This window comes from Zonotrichia albicollis, chromosome 4 (assembly GCF_047830755.1).
Source record: "Zonotrichia albicollis isolate bZonAlb1 chromosome 4, bZonAlb1.hap1, whole genome shotgun sequence".
In the NCBI taxonomy this organism is placed as follows: domain Eukaryota; kingdom Metazoa; phylum Chordata; class Aves; order Passeriformes; family Passerellidae; genus Zonotrichia; species Zonotrichia albicollis.
The window spans coordinates 14,081,523-14,099,815 of NC_133822.1; the positions used below are offsets into that span (position 1 = coordinate 14,081,523).

Genomic DNA, 18,293 nt, shown 5'->3' on the forward strand with positions numbered 1-18,293 from the left:
TTTGTGCCCTGAAGCATCTCATTTTCCTTTCACTCATGCCTTGATTAATGTCTTCATAAGTTCTTCTTTCCTCTACTGTGGTATGGTTGCTCTAGAAGGTACTTTTCTGAGAAAACCTTTGGGATTTGGGTTTGCTTTTTTTGTATTTGTCATTAATTTCCACTTCTCCATTTGTCTTTGGCAATTCCAAATATTTTATCCTGATTTCTTTCTTGATTTTCTTTATTTTTCAAGTTTCAATATTTTCAACTATTTTTAATAGTTGTTAAATCAGCTGATTTAAATGCTTATCTCTACAAGTCAGAATTCTATCCTTTGAATTCCCAAGACTATGAAGGTGGGCTTTATGTCTAATTTCCACCTCCTTTCTGACTATTAAGTTAGGACGATTCTACAAAAGTCAGTGGATTATTCCATGGCCAAACTTGTACATTCTCATGACAGAGTGCAATCACATCTTTAAATTTTCCATTAAATAACTCATTCTTCATCCTTCTGAAAACACATCACTGACACAATGATTTTCCTGTTTATTACCCCTCTCTACATCCTTAAAAACAAACAAATAAATCAGAAAATATTTCTGTGCTTAACCACACATTAAGGATTTATATTTCTCATGAAACAGCTTTGTCCCTTGTAACTCAACTGTTTTCCCTAGAAAGTCACAGGAAGAAAATATGTGTGGGGTCCTGCTGGAATGAGCATGAGGTGGGAAAAGAGCAGGATCCTAAATTTCTGACTGTGTCCCCATGAGACCAGGCAGTTGCCTGCTGAGCAGCAATGATTTGCTGCTTGTCAGGGAATATTCCTGTTTGGGAACTATTCAGAAGCTGGAGGAAAGTTACTCCCTCCAAGGGCTGAATACTCAAGGGTCCCAGACATGGGATCTGCGTTAACACAAGGCACTGCACGTTCAGGCTCAGTCCACATATCTTTTGCCTCCCTGGGCTGCTCCACCACTGCTACTGCTGTTCAGACTTTCCCTCTTCTATAGTATACAAAGATTTGACAATTTCTTTAAATGCTGAGTAAACGACTCTCCGTGCTAAAAAAGTCTAGAAGTACCAGGATAGAATGTCAGCATTGTCTTTTTTTTCCCAGCCTTGATCTCTCTCTAAAGAGCTGCATTTTGTCAAAGATAAATTGATGAAAGCCTGAAACATCATTGCATGACGCACTCACTTTCCTGTTGCAAAGCCAAGCGTGGGAGTTAATTTTTTGCCAGCTTCTTGCCATGAGACTGACAACTTAAAGGAGTAAAAAGTAGCTACAATGAGCTTCAAAGAAGGTGAGGATTATTGTTTTGCTACAGGTGAAATCATACCCACCTTATTTTGAGCCTTTTAGCCCTGTTGAGTTCAATCCCACCATCGACTGAACATACTGAGAACCATTTGCTGGTTCCAAAAGCAGAACCACAGCACTGCATTTCTAGTCCAGGCTGCAGGACTGATGCACAGATCTTGCAGAGGTGAGCTCACCAACTAAGCGAGGGTGAAGCTCTCTAACAGGCAGTTGAAGGATGATGGTGCTCCACTGGGGAAAAAATAATTGTTTATCTCTCGAAGATGAAGAGAGAGAGGAAACAGAATGAAGATATTTATTTTAGTGAAGAAAAAATATTGAGGTAGAAAACTCTCTCAAGGATGAGAACACAGGCTGTTCTCTTGAATGATCCCCCAGATGAATGCAGCACCCACTGGAGTTGTGCCAGCCTGGCTCAGTGCCCCAAGCCACCCATCCTGCCCAGGACAAGTGGGAGCTGATGTGGTCACCCTGCAAGGCCCTGCTGTCCTTCTGCTCTGGGAATAGTTGCAATGAGGACAGACCAGCAAGGGGTTCATTGTTCTGCAAGGCATTTTGGAAATGCAGCAAGCCAGGATTTAGGACTGACTGCCAATGCTGGCTCTTGACATGACTCTCCTGCTGGAAGGGGAGGAAGAGCAAGGAGGGGCCTCTTCTCCCTGCAGGACTCCAGCTGGCATGTACACCCCTGTGTGCCTCCAGATACAAGGTCCCAGAGCTTGAAGATGAAAAAGATAACTGGATTTTAACGCCACTCTTAAAATATCACCCATTTGTGCCCTTGTGGGGATGGACTGAAACGTAGCATGTATTCAAGAAAATTGTCTCAGAAAAGCATTGAGACATCTTCATCAAGCACTGCAGACTCCTTGTCTTCTCTCAGCAGCTTGTTTTAAGCCCTCATTATTAACATGTTTTGCCTAATTTCCACTCCAGATATATTTGGCTTCAGCTTTTAAGCATTCATCCTTTTCCACCAAAATCAAGAGCTCATTTGCCTCCGTGAAGAGTTTTTCTCCGTAATCAAGACTTTTCAATCTTTTTGATAAGCTAGACAGACAGTGCTTTCTAAACCTCTCTCTCCCCATTAGGTGCTTTCTGTAGTCCTTGGCTCCCTTTTGCAGTTCTTCTCTGCCTCTTTCCCAGTTTTTCAGCATCCTCAGTGGATACTAAGACCACAGGTAGCACTGTTAGCCTCAGCTCCTGCCTCCATCTCAGCATCCCCTGTTTAGTCAGTCAAGGTTTCATTAGCCTTCTGAGTTATTAGAGGACTTGAGGTTTTTTTGTCTTCTCCTTTGGCCTCTAAAGCCTTTAGAGAAAAAACAGCACTTAACTAGAGCAGCTAATATTTCTTCTTCTGAGGAGTTTAACTCTCTATTTGGCTGTACTTAAAAGCAGTGGATTTGTCTGACCAAGCAACAGGTCTCGTATCGCTGCCTCCTCTTCATCTTTTAAACATAACATCGATTCTTGTGCGAGCTGCAGATTTTATCAGCCACGATCCAATGTAGCATCTGCACTGCTGATGAGCATTTTTAGGTCTAGGAACAATCTCTGTACATCCCTACTAGGTACCCTGTGTTTAATGATGATGGCTTATTGCCAAATGGTGCTCAGGGAAAGCAGTTCTTCATTTTTGTTTCCTATGTGCTTTATTAAACCTTGTGCTTGTTTTATGCCCTGGAATATCAAGTCAAACACCTTAGAAAGTCTTTTATATTGCACATAAATTGCATAAATCCACATTTTATGTAAGCCAACTTGAAATCTGGGGCAGTAGCGGAATGTTTGTCTACACTGTAGGCTTCACTCTATGTTAGTTTGGCAGCTGGAGGAAACCTCCAGCCATAATCTCCAAGAGCCCTGCACAAGCTTATTTACCCTGGCACTCTACCTGCCTCCTTAGCAGCACACTTACAAAGCCAGCTCAAGAGAGAAACCCTTTCACATCAATTCATTAAGAAAGTGATGGCAGTGTTTGAGAGAAACAAATGTAATTTGTTAATCAGTATTTTTCTGGCATTTATAAAGGCATTTACTCAATAATTCTCTTGTCCACACAGAGAGAGGACCTACCTGCAGGAGATTTTTATTTCAGCCTGGACAGGAGACTTGGTGATCTCTGGGGAGTGTTCCCCCCTACCCAAAATCTTAGCACATTGTCAAAGAAGACAGTCTTGGCTAGGAATGAATACCCACCACAGACAAGATCAAGACTTCATCCTCTCCTGGCATTGCAGAGGTGTCCAGGGCAGTCCCAGCAGACTTTTCATTGTGACAGCCACCTGGAAAGATTTAATACAGTAGAAGGGAAGACAAACAATAACTGTCTTCTTGTAATACGAGAGTAGGAAACAGCAGGGGTCCATAGAAATGCTCTTGAGCAGAAGCTCTCCACCCACCAGGAAAGCTGAGCATTTCCTGTGTTTTCCATGCAGAACTCAGTAGTCTTTCATTTCAAATGCCTTCTGGCCTCTATCACAGTCAGTTTTTCTGCATTATATTGGCTTTCCTGGATCCCAAGCTTAGGAACCCATCTCTCTCCTCAAGCTGCAAGCTCCCTACATCCATCCTGCTTTGCTCTAGGAGGGTTGGGTTCCTGAAAGGTGGGTGCTGCAACATCATGGCTTCATGCTATCACCACTTTATGGATCTAATTCTCTGCATCTGCAAAGGAATGGTGGGATAGGTCTACACTGATTGCTAATTGTCAAGGATTTTATTACTGATTTTCACAATCAAAATCAAAAAAACTCATTCCAAATACCATTTATTTAATATTTCAGTACTGCTATGACAGCCACAGGAAAGCTGATGAATTTCGTCTCCTCTGGGGGTCAGGAATTCCTGAGGCAATGACACAGGTTCTCAAAAACTGCTGAACTGCTGTGCTGAAACTTTAAAGAAAAAAGTGCAACCTGAGGCAGAAAGTACTCACAGAGCATTCCAGTGCAAATTATTAACATTGCAGGTATTTATTATTGACTGCAAACGGGGATGTGCAAAGCACTCAGCAAATGGCACAGCCCCCAGCCCAGCACTCATGCAGCTGCCTCCCCACTGCACTGGGGCAGGGCTCCTCCAGCACCCCACTATTCCTTGTGCTTGCTGGCTGTCAGCCACTGCCTTCTGATGACAAAGCATATTTTGGAATCCTTTTGTTTAAAGCAGTTGGCTTGCTGCAAAGAAATAGGTGAAGTTTATACCTAAGGCATTCCCACTGAGCTGGATGCAATTTTTCTTTGGGTTCCTTTGAAACCTTCCTCTTTAATAGCAGAATTTCAGACTAATAGCTCTTCCCTTTTCAGCCTTTCCTGCTGGAATAAGGACTTTTCTTCCTCCCCATTCTGTCAGCAATGTGGTGGCTGTGAGGAGGAATGCAGTACACAAGACTGGCAGTGGTCAATCTTTTCAAAAGGACTTTTGGGCGACCTGGTTTGAATGGACTTTCAGGAAGAGAATGTCCAACAAAACCAATTCCTGTGTTGATGCACCCAATGTCATTTGGTATTTTTCAGAAATGGGGTCCCAGCATTAAGCAGAAGGCAAGGGTGAGGCTCAGCTCTTCCACCCTGTGTGACCATCCTCCCACCCAGCTCCACAGTGACCCCCAGCCTGTGTGTTTGTGTGGAAGGATGGTCCCATTGCCCCATAGCCAGGGTTTCTTTCCCCATTGCTGTGGGTGTGCTGTACTGACTGGTTACCAGCCCAGCTGTGCTGACGTGACCTTTACTGCCCTGCACTGTGGAAGCTGTTCCACTTTTCATAAATACCTCAAAGTTCACTGCATGAGGGGACTGCAGCTAGGGCTTCCTCCCTGTGATGCAAGGAGTAGGAGCAGCTGCTTTGAGTTAGACTCTTTTGTCTGCCTCCACTGGCTGTTACAAAGAATGATATTTTCCTCCCCCCTTCTGCACACAGGTGGTACTTGGGCTATAGTTTCTCTGAATGCTTTATGTTGCAATTTTACCTTTGAAATATGCACCTTTTAGAAGCCCTTCTAAATTCTGATTATATCTCTCTTTCTCCTGAGGAGATGAGGGAACGCACAACTTGTGTCCAAATTACAGAGTTAGCTACCCAGGTGCAACACACATGCCAAGTGGGATGAATAGTGGGAATAGGAGCATGCCAGCAGTCCACGGTCATTGCTGTATATTTCACTCCCTGCACTGTTAGTATATTAAGTTGCTGCTTGCAGAGAGCAGGAATGCCCCGGAAAAAAAAAAAAAAAGCAAGGAGGGAGCAGGAGTGGCTGTGACACAGCTGGCTTCTGGCAGCTCTTTAGACTCAGCACTCATTCCTGTCCGTGCAAGCCTGCCATTTGAGGGCAGCTGTAGCTGCTCACCTCAGGGCTGAGCTTGGGTTACTGTCTCTGAATGTTTCTGATGATTGCCCACCACACTTGCTAATGATAAGTGCTCACTGGGGGGAATTTACAGGCATGACTTTGCTGCAAGCAGACAAGGAGCTTGGCTGTGATCAGAGAGAGGTGCTCTTCTCTTGATTGCTGCGTCCCTTGGTCCATGCAGCAAGAGGCTGGTGTCAAACAGTGCTGGCAGCTCCAGATTCTGCCAAAGAAAGCAGAAAGAACCTGGTGGTGTTCCAAAATACAAAAAACACTGGAAGGATGTTCAAAAAGCCTGTGCTGGAATGGCACAGGGAAGACACTCACCCTGTGCAGAGGTGCCCTCCGTGGGCTGGGCCATCCGGAAGAGAAGGACCACAACAGTAGTGCCAGCTTGAAGGCATCTGCTCTCATGGGCTGAAAACTCCCTTGATGTTAATTACAGGGGCCCTGGCATTACAGTTACATATGAGATTTATCCAATATGCACCTTTAAGAGTTTATCTTGATATATGGCTGTGGTTTCTGAATTATACTAGTTTGAGATCTGAATCTGACACCTTATCTAGTGTGCTGCATACTGATGGTTAGAAAACCTAATTTGTCCTAGAATAGCCTGGTTTTGCAAGAGGACATTGCACTGAGAGCCTTCTCTTGTATAATAATTTTGCTTTAGAAACTGATTACTCATGGTTCCTATCAGATCTGAATTGCAGATATCTGGGGGAGTGTAGCATTGGGATATTTTAGATTGAAATAACTCTGCTATCTGCTCTACTACAGCTCTTTTCCAAAGTAGGCTTTATGTTATAAATTACTTTATAGATTTGTAAAGCATGACATAGAAACATTATACACCCTGTGAGTGCTTTAAAATTAATTTGTTCTTGAGCGTGTCCATGTATGAATGAATTTGACATAAGCTTTTCAATTTTATGCTTCACTACAGAAAGTGCACACAGTACCAACTGTAAATCAACTGCCACACTCACTGAAATAACTACTCAGCTATGAAAAGAGAATCTGCCCAATATTTAAAGAAGATTTAGATACAAAAATAATAATGTGTGCAAGACAGCTGGCATACTACCTTGGGACTTTGGAATCTAAACCAGTGAGATTAGTAAGGTAACATCAGTGTGCAGATCCTTCAGGTTAGGGCTGTCTGACAGACAGACCAGGAATTGAAGGAAATAAACTGAGATCACATTACTGTCTTTCCTTGAGCTGAGTGATCACAAGGATTCACCAGCACCTCTCCTATGAGTGCAGGTAAAGATCACATGCATGGACTGTCACAGAAAGTGGGATTTTCAATGTGCATGATTGATGTTCAGAAGGGGTGAGCAGCATTTAGAAACAGCATTTTTCATTCTTTTATTATTTAAAAAATGCAATTTTGGATCATAAAAATCCTTTATGAACTTGTGTCAAATTCATCAATAGTGATTCCAGCCCTCCCTTGCCTGGGAGAATGGAGCTCCCACAGCCCTGCTCCAGGGCAGCTGCTGCTCATCCAGGACATTCTGGGGAATGTGGCTGAAACCTGTTCTTTCAGTGTGATCTAATTCAATGTAAATGGCTTCACTGGCCTTTGCCAAGCTAAAATCTGATGGTGCTGTGTCTTAACCATAGGTTGTACCAGACAGAAAACTCACTCAGATATGTGCTCTGCTCTACTTAACTGCTGAGCATTTGTACAGTTGCAATGAAAAGTAAAACAGTCACAGCAGGAGAGCTGGAGAACTTCTTATTTCAGGTGACCTCTGGCTGGAGCTAGAGAACATCTCTAGTAAAAGAAGGGCTTTGGCTCAAATCTCTGCATGTGCAAGAGTGGGTTTTGCCCTCAGTGAACATCTTTTCCTTTGAACACCAGGTCAGGGAAGAATAGCTGCCATGCTTTATTCTTCCACTTTGTGATGCCGGGCTTTTTTTCTTCTACTTTTATACCATCCCTCAAATCATGTATTTTGCTGATCTGAAATTAAATTTTTAGAATTGCTTTTCAAAAAGCTGACAGAAATATTTTTTATTTTTTCTGTTTCAGCTATTGACAAAAAAAAAAATCAATGATTCTTACAGCTGCCATGCTGAGAACCCTCAGCTCATGCTGCTGTGCTGAGAGTCTAGGGAGACCCACAACAAAAGCAGCAACCTAAAAGAGAAAGAAACTAAAAGAGACCTCACCCAACTGCCATAGATATAGGTACTGAAATTCCTGTTGACTGTAGTGATTCAGCAAAGAAATCTTTGTCCTGTATACTACAGGGAAGTTTACTATATAAGACACACACCTCCGAAGCAAAACCAAGCCTTTTGATGGGTGAAATAACTTCAGGAACAGACTTTTAAAAATCATGCATATATGGTAATAATGTAAGGGATGAAAATTGAAGGTGCATTTAAACAGATTAAGCCCAAACTTTGTTGCTTCTCTGAGAAAACAGTAGAAATAAGCTTCAGTTGGGAAAACAAGTAAGAAGAATGGTTTTTATTTTCAATAGGATGTTAAATGCTTGTTCTTATAATAACAGGCACAACATGATGCTTTTAAATAGCTTAGGGAAGGGAGGCTCCAGCACCCCTGCATTGAGTAATTTACCTACAATCATTGATATGTTTTGCAGACAAGAGCTACTCAAATGAAAGTATTATTAGTAGTAGTACCAAGTTCCTACTAAAAACCCCCAAATGCTTTTTTTATGGGCATGTATTCATATAACTACAAGTTACTACAGTATAAGTCTAATATTTCCACTACTGTTAACAGCTCCCTGCATAAAAAGTTTTGTGGGGTTTTAGGTGTTTCTTTTTTCAAACGTCAACGGGAAAAACTTTTCTCCAAATGTTTGTATTAAAAAATATGACAGAGCTACTTTTCAGCTCAGCCCTTGTATTAATTCTCCCCAGGATGCTCTGGGTTCTGGGAGTACTCAGAGCCTCATTGCCCAGGGCTCTGATGACAGCAATGCACTGCAAAAACCAAGTCAGGGCTCTCTCCTTCTCTTGCCCACCCCTTTCCCAGTCAGCATGTGAGAAAGAGAAAAATGTCTTCTCCTGTTCCTTGCAGGCTCCAGCAATGAAGGTGGGTCTGGCTCTGGAGTCCAGGTCTCCATCCAGCAAAGCTTTTAAGCACACAGTTAATCCATCCCCATCTAGAAAAGTGCAGCTGAATTTTGCCAAGAGAGCCCCAGGAGCACAGGCCAGCCAGGGGATTTATTGTAAATGCTTTGGCGAGCAGGGATGGGCAGCTGGGAGGGACCACAAAAAGGCAACAGCAAAAAGGAGCAGAGAGGGCGGCTCCAGTGGTGTTGCAGCAGCAGGGGCAAGGAGAGCTGAGTCAGGCCATGACTCGGAAAAGCTCACTCCAATTTCAGTGCGTTTGTTGACTCTGGTGTCACCTTTTCCAAGCCACTTCACTGTGCCATTGGAGTTAACAGCAATCTCTTTGACAATATCCTTCTGAGGTCTACACAAACAAAGGGCACATTGTGAAAGCCAAATGTCATTATTGACATTATTGGTGAAATTACCTGGTTTCAGAGGTAATTTCCATTATCTCTCCAGAACTTGCCAAAATTTCTTGATTCTGACCATGGGGACACATCTGTGACCTCACATCTTCCACTGCTTCACACTTCTGCAGTCAGGATCCCATTAGGTCAGGCACAAGGAAAGAGACTCAAGTCAGGGCAAAATGCTCAGATTAATTCTCCAAACACCATGGGCAGATTTAAGAGCAGCCGGGGAAAGTAACTCACAGCCCCTCTGCTTGTGGAAGGCTACACATGCCAATTCATCAATGACCTCAGGGAAAAGAGCAGCTTTCAGGCAAGTTAGTTTCAGGAATGGGAATAACTGAGTGTCTGGGAAGGAGGGTGAGACTTCGGTTGCTGGGAGTAGAAAATTAACAGGTTAATAAAAAGCCAGACCAACTGAGGATCCCTTTTCAAGAGGCTCTTTCCACTGCCTGGGACCAAAGCCCAGCTCAGCTGAAGAGCAGGGCAAAAATCCAGATGTCCATGCTCATAGTACTCCCCAACATGACATGACAGCCTCTTCCCTTTGGTACATGGGCTGTTAATTTACTGGAACGTTTGAAGCACAGGATGAAAATGTCTCTGATGATCTCAAATGGGAAGCCCTTATTCAACAAAATGCTTCACAGGAAATTTTCTTTTTGGAGAAGTACATACCAAAAAAGTGCTAAAGACTGCATTGTTCAAGACAAATCTAAGAGTTGCTGTCATCTAAAATAAGCAGCTAGTGCACTTTGATGTACAGCAGAAACTTTTTGGATGTTACAAAAATAGCCCCTTGTGTTAATCTGACAGGTCCAGCCCCCCGGAGGTGCACAAAGCAAAGCTTTCTGATGCCTTGCTGAGTCACTACACCACCAGCTCCTGACAGAAAGCCTTCTAAATGTGCCCTGTAGGCTTCTCTAATTGCTGTGATGTATAAAATACAGCCTGTAAAGATGATACAGGTTACAGAGGCTGAAAAATTGTGTTTAATTATAAGCTACAAAATCTCAGCATCATAAAGATTGTTTCTGTTAGTGATCTGACAAGGCTTCTTATACCTTACTGCAAGATGTCTGTGGCTTTAACCCATCAAGCATTTCAATTTTCCCTCAAAAATAGGAGAATTTCATCTTAAGAAAAAAATTAAACAACTACTTTTTATACTAAATGTGCTTAACCTAAAGCTTTCTCCCTACTATTTCATAAACACCTTGAGATTATAGAGGCTCAACTAGCTTATATTGATGAATTTCATGTGATCCTGGGCATACAGCCATTGCATTAGTAATTCTTCTTTTCTATTGTGTTAGGCTTTTTGTAAATAATCTGCATGATTAATGAATGGAGACTAATTAAGAAGAAAGAACATGCTTTACTGTACTATTAAAACTTGTTTATTGCCATAGGCAAGATGTCATCAATATTTCTAGCTGAAATTACTACTTGTGATATAAATCATGCAGAATTTTACTGTAACCATTAAAAAAAGAGAAAAGAATCACTGGGTACAAACAGCCATATGCAGATTTAAAACTATGTAACCAAATGCATAACGCATCAATGTATATGATACTTTGGAAGAAAGTACCATATACATTGATGTATGTATGATGTATGTATGTATCAAGTATGAACTTGATTATTTCACAGATCTTTCAAAAGACAGAAGAATCTCTTTAAACTACCTCCAGAGCAAGGTTACTGTATACATCTAAATGAGACCAGCCAAGTGCTAATATCAGTTGTTTCACTGCAAATATGCACTTTCTTTATTGTCTTTAACAGATTTCCCTAAATTCGCAGTGGTAACAAAACAGTTACCACTGCCCAAACAGCTGATTTATACGCCAAAGAGCATGGTGGAGTAAATGCCACTCAAGACCAGTTCTATCAACCTTGTTCGTACAAACAATCACATTGATTTAAATAGGATCAATCAAGTCAGCAGGATTCAGTCAGGCAACATCTACATTAGCAAAAGGAGCAGCACTGCAGGAGGAAACAGCTTGTGCTGGGGGCCCAAAGCCCATGCCAGCAGCGTGGTGCAGAGATGGTGTTATTCCAGCCAACCTCCTGCTTGGCCCCACAGTTGCCTATTAGCAGCTGGAACAAACACAATAACTGGGAAATTCACTTCAGAAACATCCTCCTGATCCCAAATGAAACAAGGATGTGGGCACATCCCCAGGTGGTCACAAGCCTGCCAGAATCTCACAGGCCTCATCATGGTTTAGCAAAGAGAAGTCCCTCTGAGTCTTCTCCTTGGTGTTCTGTGGTAAACAAGGAGACCCCCAAGCAGGGAATGACTGGAATCTGACTCCATTAATTCAGAATGCTGAACAATTGCTTGATTAAAACTGTATTATATTATATTATAGTATAGTATAGAATACTCTAAAGAATACTGAAAGGATACTATACTATACTATACTATACTATACTATACTATACTATACTATACTATACTATACTATACTATACTATACTATACTAAAGATACATACTAAAGAAAATCCCACGACTGTCTCCAGACAGCCAGGACACAGCTTTGACCCAATTGGCCAATTAATATAAACAGCCATCTCTGGAGTCCAATTAAGAACTCACTTCAGGTAAACAATCTTCCTAACACATTCCACATGAGCAAAAGCAACAGGAGGAGCAGCAAGTAGGGACAAGAATTGTGTTCTCTTCTCTCTGTGCTTCTCCAGGAAAAAACCTGTGAAAGAGAATTATCTCTCTCTCTGCTCAGAGAATGTGAATTCTTTGGTGTTCCGAGGAAGGGGCTGCACATCCCATGTCCTGAGGTGGCAGCACAGACTGTGTGTCCTGCAGGGCTGGACAGGCTGGGACATCCTTGGGTGATCCCAGAGAAAGCTCAGGTGTCTGGGAGAGCATGAGGTGCTTGGGAACCTTCATCAGTGCTTGAATGAAGACTTGGTTTTCCAAGTATATTTCCTAAGTGTATCCAATTGGTGTCATGCTTCTGAATTTTAACGGCTGCCACCTAATCTGCACAAAGCAGCCTCAGTTCCACTGAACCAGGATGTGCCAGAGGAGGCAGGGAGCCAAGCACGAGTACATCGCTACAAATTCCTGATCATTTGCTCTCACAGTGCAGAAGGACCAAAATAAAATAGGGGAATAGGAAAATGATATCCCTATTACTTGCTTAATAAGATACTTTACCTCATTTTTCCCCAGCATTATAAATGAGACAGCTGCCTTGCTTTGTATCTCAGTAGTCATCCAGTGTACCCTTCAGCACCTCTATTTGTTCTATTTTTCATTGCTGAAAGAATGGTAGAGATAAGCCAATGGAGGCACTCCAGTACCAGTATGCAAAATCACAGCTTCCAAGACAGATAGAAATAAAATTCTTTTTTCAAAAAAATGTACCTACACACATGCACAGATTTATTTTTTCCTTACTGCCTATTGTGAATCTTCAGAAAAGTCATTATGTTGATTATTTTCAGCAGGGACATGCCAATCACATAATCAATACATTTACATATTTCCAGCTACTGTATGTAATTTCTCTACTGTATTTTGCAGTTCTTCTACATTAGGCCCAGCTGGAAAATACAGCTCTGGTGGTAGTTTGGCTCTGTGTGATTTAGTAAAGTCCTTAAATTCTTTTCAAAACAGTTTTCAAGTGATAGTGGAACTATTGGTCTGTGTTCTTAGTTAAGAAATTACTGTTTTGAGATAGTGTCTCAAATTCTATCTAGGTTAGTATCTCCTTTCAGGCTCCCCTTGAACAGCAGAAGTTTGGGCCAATTGATTACTCTGCCACTCTCTCAGGAAATAATTGTTTTCTCCATCTTGTTAGGGATTTAAAGCTGTTTAGTGGTGTAAACTGTAGATGTGCAAGTATATTTTTTTCTTGATACAAATCCTTCAGCTTTCAGGTGACTTAGATCTGCCCTCATCAGACATGAAGGGTTTATGCACTGTGCAAAGTGCTGTAAATTCACAATAAATTACAGCAGTAATTATAGGAGATGACTGAAGATACTTTGAGATCCAAAGTCCTCTTAGGTTCCCCTGGGCTCTCTCAGGGTAGCACAGGCACAAGATCTCACCAGACGAGGCTTCTGTGGGTGCATAACTAAAAGCGCAGTGCATGGCTAACCTTACAATTTAAGCCAAGAGGAAAGTTTGTGCATAGAAAAGGCTTTGGTAGGCTGGGTCTTTGGTGCCTATGATTTTGGAAGTATAATCAAAACTGAGGAGCAATGTATCAACAAAATCTTGATGTATCATTTTTATTACTGTAATTTCTCACCTAGAATAAAGACTTCTACAGATCTTTCCATATTGAGATGAGAACTGATACAGTTTTATCTTTGGTCTAATTCATTGTAATGATTTGTAGGCATCTGTTTTTTAATTTTGCATCTTTATTCAAATATTTTTGAAGCAGACAGGTTAACACAGTGTTTAAAATTGCTCACTGATCAAAAGGTATTACTGAGTGTTTTGATTCTGACATGACAACAGAAAAATTTATCTTACTGACAGCAAAATTATTTACTTGTTTATGTGTTTATTTATGTTCTGTCACTATTTCTTCCTCTGTTAATCCCAGTTTTTTTCATCTGCCTCCTTAATAATCCATTGAATTGCTTACCTGGCTTTCAGAAATTCCCTGTCTGGATAAGTTGAGGTAGAAGCCTGAACCATTTACACTCTCCACACTACATCCAATAAAGAGCTTATTTACAAATTATACTATGATGTGCAAGATCTCACTTGATTATACCTTAACTATTCTGTTTTTCCCTCCCTACCTCACAGATGATGGAAATGCTTAAAGCAAGTGCAGGTAGTATGACCCAGACTAACGTAAGTGTGAGCATGGCACCCAGGGACGAGCTGTGAAATTGTCTGCGTGCTTCTGCCAAACGCGTTGCATGGCTTTCTGCTCTTGTCTCGTGTTTCTGACGTAGGCAGCATGTTCAGCAACATGTAAGCGTTTCATCTGATATTGATATTCCAGCTCAGCTTTGGTTTTGTGGAGTCTCAACATTCTGCCTTTTTTGGTAGCTTGTGGCAGCTGCTAGTGGCAAATCCGCGAGCTGTGTGTGTCATTCCTAAGTGACCTTCAGAGGTACCTGCTAGGATGAGGACCACCCTGGATATGGCTGTTCAGAAATCTGTGGTAGCGGTGTGGAAGTGTGCAGTTCTAACGGGTCAGGAGCAGAACCAGCCCTCCTGTGCCTTCCCTGGGAGCCCAGCCTGCTCCTGGTGCAGCTGGCTCCAAGGACAGCTCTGCTTCTGCCAGTGCTTTGTGACTCTCCTGTTGTCAAACTCTTGCTTCATGTGGCAGATGACACATCTGAATTACGAATGTTGTTTGCACAGTATCTGTTTAAAAAAGGCTGCTGTGAGCAAATACAATGTTTTCCTGTGTTTATATAGTCCCTTTTACGTTAGTGTATGTAAAGTTTATGAAGGGTGAGACTAATCACAGCAGCTTGAAGCACACTTACCCACATGGGTCTTGGGGTGCTGCCTGGTATGGAGAGCAGAACTCAGTTTTTCCCTTCTTGGGTTTCTTTCCTCGTGGGATTTTCATTCATATTTTAAGTGTGCTGATGGGGGGTTTTGGCATAAGTCTGATCAAATATTGACCAGGTTGCTCAGCAAGGTGGTATCATCTCCATCCTTGGGGATCCTCAGAACTTGACTGGACATGACCCTGAGCAACCTGCTCTGTTTGGACCTTTTTTGAGAAGGGAATTGGAATACATGAAGTGCCTTTTACTTAGAGTTGTCCATGATTCTACAGTTTCACGACTGTACAGGTGGGGAGTAGAGTGAAGCCACCAAAATAGTTTTAAAGCCATCATTCAAAACCAGACCACCAGAGATCAGTGTTCTGGTGACTGGTCCACTTTCCTGGATAATAAAATGGAGTTTGTTGAATGCTGGTTATTACTGTCAGTATATCCAGTTCAACCACTTGCAACTGAGCTTACACAGACAGATATTTGTTTTTTATTATGCAACAAAAAATATGTGTTGTGTGACATCAAGATGACTTATCAGAAACATCCCTACTTTTGAATTACTGGAGCTATGCCAGCTGACACTGCCAGCTGTCTACATGATGTTTTTATAGCTCTTCTCAAGTTTCCCGTGTAAGATCCCTACCTCTGTTCCTAAGACATTAATGATTAGACTGTCAGAGCTGAGAAAATCCACCTACTGAGCAAGGTCACCTTCGCTGTTCTCAGTAACAAAGGAAAATGCCAGGCTAACAAGGCTCAGGAAGTCCTAATTAACGTCAATGGCAAATTCAAAGCCAGAGAAAAATAGGGCTGGCAAAACAATTCTCTCTAGATCTAAGATTATTTTTTTTTTTTAGCCATTGTAAAAGAAGCCTGGAAGCTGTATTTTCAAATATGGTTAGTGCTGGGGATGGGTTGCAGAAAAGAAAGGGAATCAATAAGGGGTTTGTGATTCCTGCCTTCTTCTCCTCAGTGAGTTCCTGCCAGCAGTCAGAGCTCTGAGACTCAGCTGGGGCCCTGAGGCAGGAGCACAGTACATCTCTGTTCCCACCTGCCAAAAACTCACCATGCTCCTTCTTCAGTTTGGCTCCCAAATATTGTGTCTCCTCAGGGATGCTGGAGCCATGACATACACAGAGCTGGGCCACCCCACAACCTCCCACCTCCTCCCCTTGCTGCCAGAAGACCCAACTTCCCTCATCCTACACAGCACAAAAAACCAATGGCCAATATCTACCCACAGTTTTGGGTGAATGGGTGTCCACAGACCATATTTTATAGAAGACAGCTCACAGATCTGTCTCTAGCACCACTGAAGGATCCTGAATTTGTCTTTGAGTCTTGTGAAATAGTCCATCTTCCCAAAGTACTCTATTAACCATTCTTACTCACATTTTCTTCCCCTAAATTATTCTTAGTTCAAAATTCAGATTTCCTGAATTGGGCTAATCCTCTTGATTGCCACCTCCCTCCTCTCAATGCTCTGACCCTCATCGCAGACTTGATGGAACCAGCTCAGAGTGTCAGGCGTCTCAGGGTGTCTCTCAGACACCTTATCTGGCAGAGGGCTCCTAAGTGCTGCAACATTTCACCCTGTTCATTTGTATAATCTGGGGTTTTCATGCTGATGTCCTTACTCAGGCATCTCTGGTTTCTGTGTAAGCCCAGTTCTGCCAGAAGAAGCTTGGTTTCCCCACTGATTTCCTTCTATTCCCAGGATGTCCCCAGCTCAGTTCTCTTAATTTATAAGTGTAAGGGAGCAGTCCATAAATGAGAGTGGTTTTGGTTTTCAGTGCCTATATGTCGGTAATAGCAACTGCAATCATGTTTTAAATTCCAGAAAGAAATATTCAAATCAGATATGATTATCAAAATTCCCACAGTCTTTTCAGCAGTGGGGAGAACAAAGAGAGGAAACAATTTCCTAAGGGTGCTGTGACTTTCCAGTGTTGGAAAACCCTAGGGATACATTATTCAATACCATCAAAAGTGACATTGATGCAATTAGCCTATCTTGGGACAAGAAGTGGTCCACATGACCTCCTGAGGTTCCCTCCCACGTGTTTTTGTATCATGCTGTTATTTTAATGATGATAAAAGCCTCAGCAAAAAAATGCAATCATGGTTCTAAATTGTGTGCACGTATGAGTGACTAACAGCAGGACACAAATTCAGTGGTAAGGGTGGACAGACCTGAAGAAAACCACTGCAGATTCTGGAATGTCATCACCTCCCACTGCTTCTGCCTCTTAGGGTGACAGCAAGCCGGTGTTACACACCCAGCCAGCCCCAGCAGCACCCAAGGGACAGGCACTGGGGCCCACTGGCTCTTGCTCCCCTGGGTTCCTCTGCAGACCCTCTTGTCTCAGCTGCCTTCCTCCTTGAGCCTCAGAGCCTCCAACCTTCACCAAACCCTTCAACACAGGGTTTACTTCCCCAGTTACAGCATTCTGGGCAAATGATAGGAATCATTTTTCTAAAGGCCTTCAGGGCAGTTTGATTCCCCACATGAAAGTAAAATCCTCAGAAAATTACTCACAGAATGTCACCATTGATCCAAATGGTCTTCTACAATTTCATTCACCCTTCAGCCACATATGTTTTTGACCATGTCAGATGAGGAGACTGGTTCCTTGCTCTGGTGGCTTCTCTCTGAAGTCTCAGCTACCATGACACCCTCAGTGCTCCCCAGGCAAGCCCAGAGCTCCTCACACTGATGCTGGGGGGCCTCAGACATGTCCACACTGCTGCTGCTTGCAGCTTCATCTGCCCCACAAGAGCACTAAGCAAAAGTCAGTGCTCTCTGAAAGGGTCACCTCACTTGCCCACTGTTGAGTTGCCTCTGTAACCCTGCACCACAGAGCCAGGCATGCCTTCAGCAGGACATTTCTTCTCTTATGTCCTCATCCCTGGCTGTCCTTTGCTGCTAGATCCTTATGGTATCTCTGCAGGGTCTTCTGTCCTGACATTTCCATTTGCCCATCCCTCATTCAAGCTGCCATTGCAGTGCCCCTTCTGGGGCTCTGGGAGCCATCCATAACAAAAAGGGGAACACAGCACTTCTTCCTCTGCCCCCTGAACCTGCTGTGCTCAGCCATGTGCTGATCCTCCCCAGCACTGCCAGCTTTGAACTCAAAGTCACATTATTCAGGGAGCAAACAGGTGTCTCTGTGTTTATCACTGGAATGCTTCACTTTATCACTGGAAACTTGTGTGTAGGCACAGCTCTCCCTTCCCTGAGGCTGATGCTGCTCACAACCCCAAAGAATGGTGCTTTTTAACTTCAAGCAGAGGCACACTCACTCGTTTACTGCTGAATGTGTGGCTATAACTCGAGCAAGGAGTGCACTCCTGGGCAGAATCCCCACCCCATCCAGCATATTAATATGGCTCCAAGGGGTGTGCAGGAGCTTTATGCATGTGGGGGACTTGAGACTGAGCCCAGCAAAGCACATTGTTTCCTGGAAGTGCATAAGGAGCCCTCACAAATTCAGCAGGATGATCCATGGACTGAGAGGTGTGCTCTTATCTAAGTGCTTTCCTGGCTGAGGGCCACAGACCAGCTTGCTCCTGAGAGCCCATGGGACAGCTGGG

The 18,293-nt window shown here is 42.8% G+C and overlaps 1 protein-coding gene across 3 annotated transcripts in view; it reads left to right on the top strand.

Annotated features, from left to right (window-relative positions):
• LOC102066709 (LHFPL tetraspan subfamily member 3 protein) overlaps positions 1–18,293 on the top strand; it is a 236,427-nt gene that overhangs the window by 184,611 nt on the left and 33,523 nt on the right. The window contains exon 3 of one of the 3 annotated variants that reach the window (XM_074538861.1): positions 13,984–14,011. The exons of 1 other annotated variant lie outside the window; for it this stretch is intronic. In XM_074538861.1, coding sequence (XP_074394962.1) covers positions 13,984–14,000 — 17 coding nt within the window. In that variant the 3' untranslated portion in view covers positions 14,001–14,011. Of the gene's footprint in view, positions 1–13,983; positions 14,032–18,293 lie in introns of all 3 variants that reach the window. One more of the 3 variants, XM_074538860.1, reaches the window with a different exon arrangement.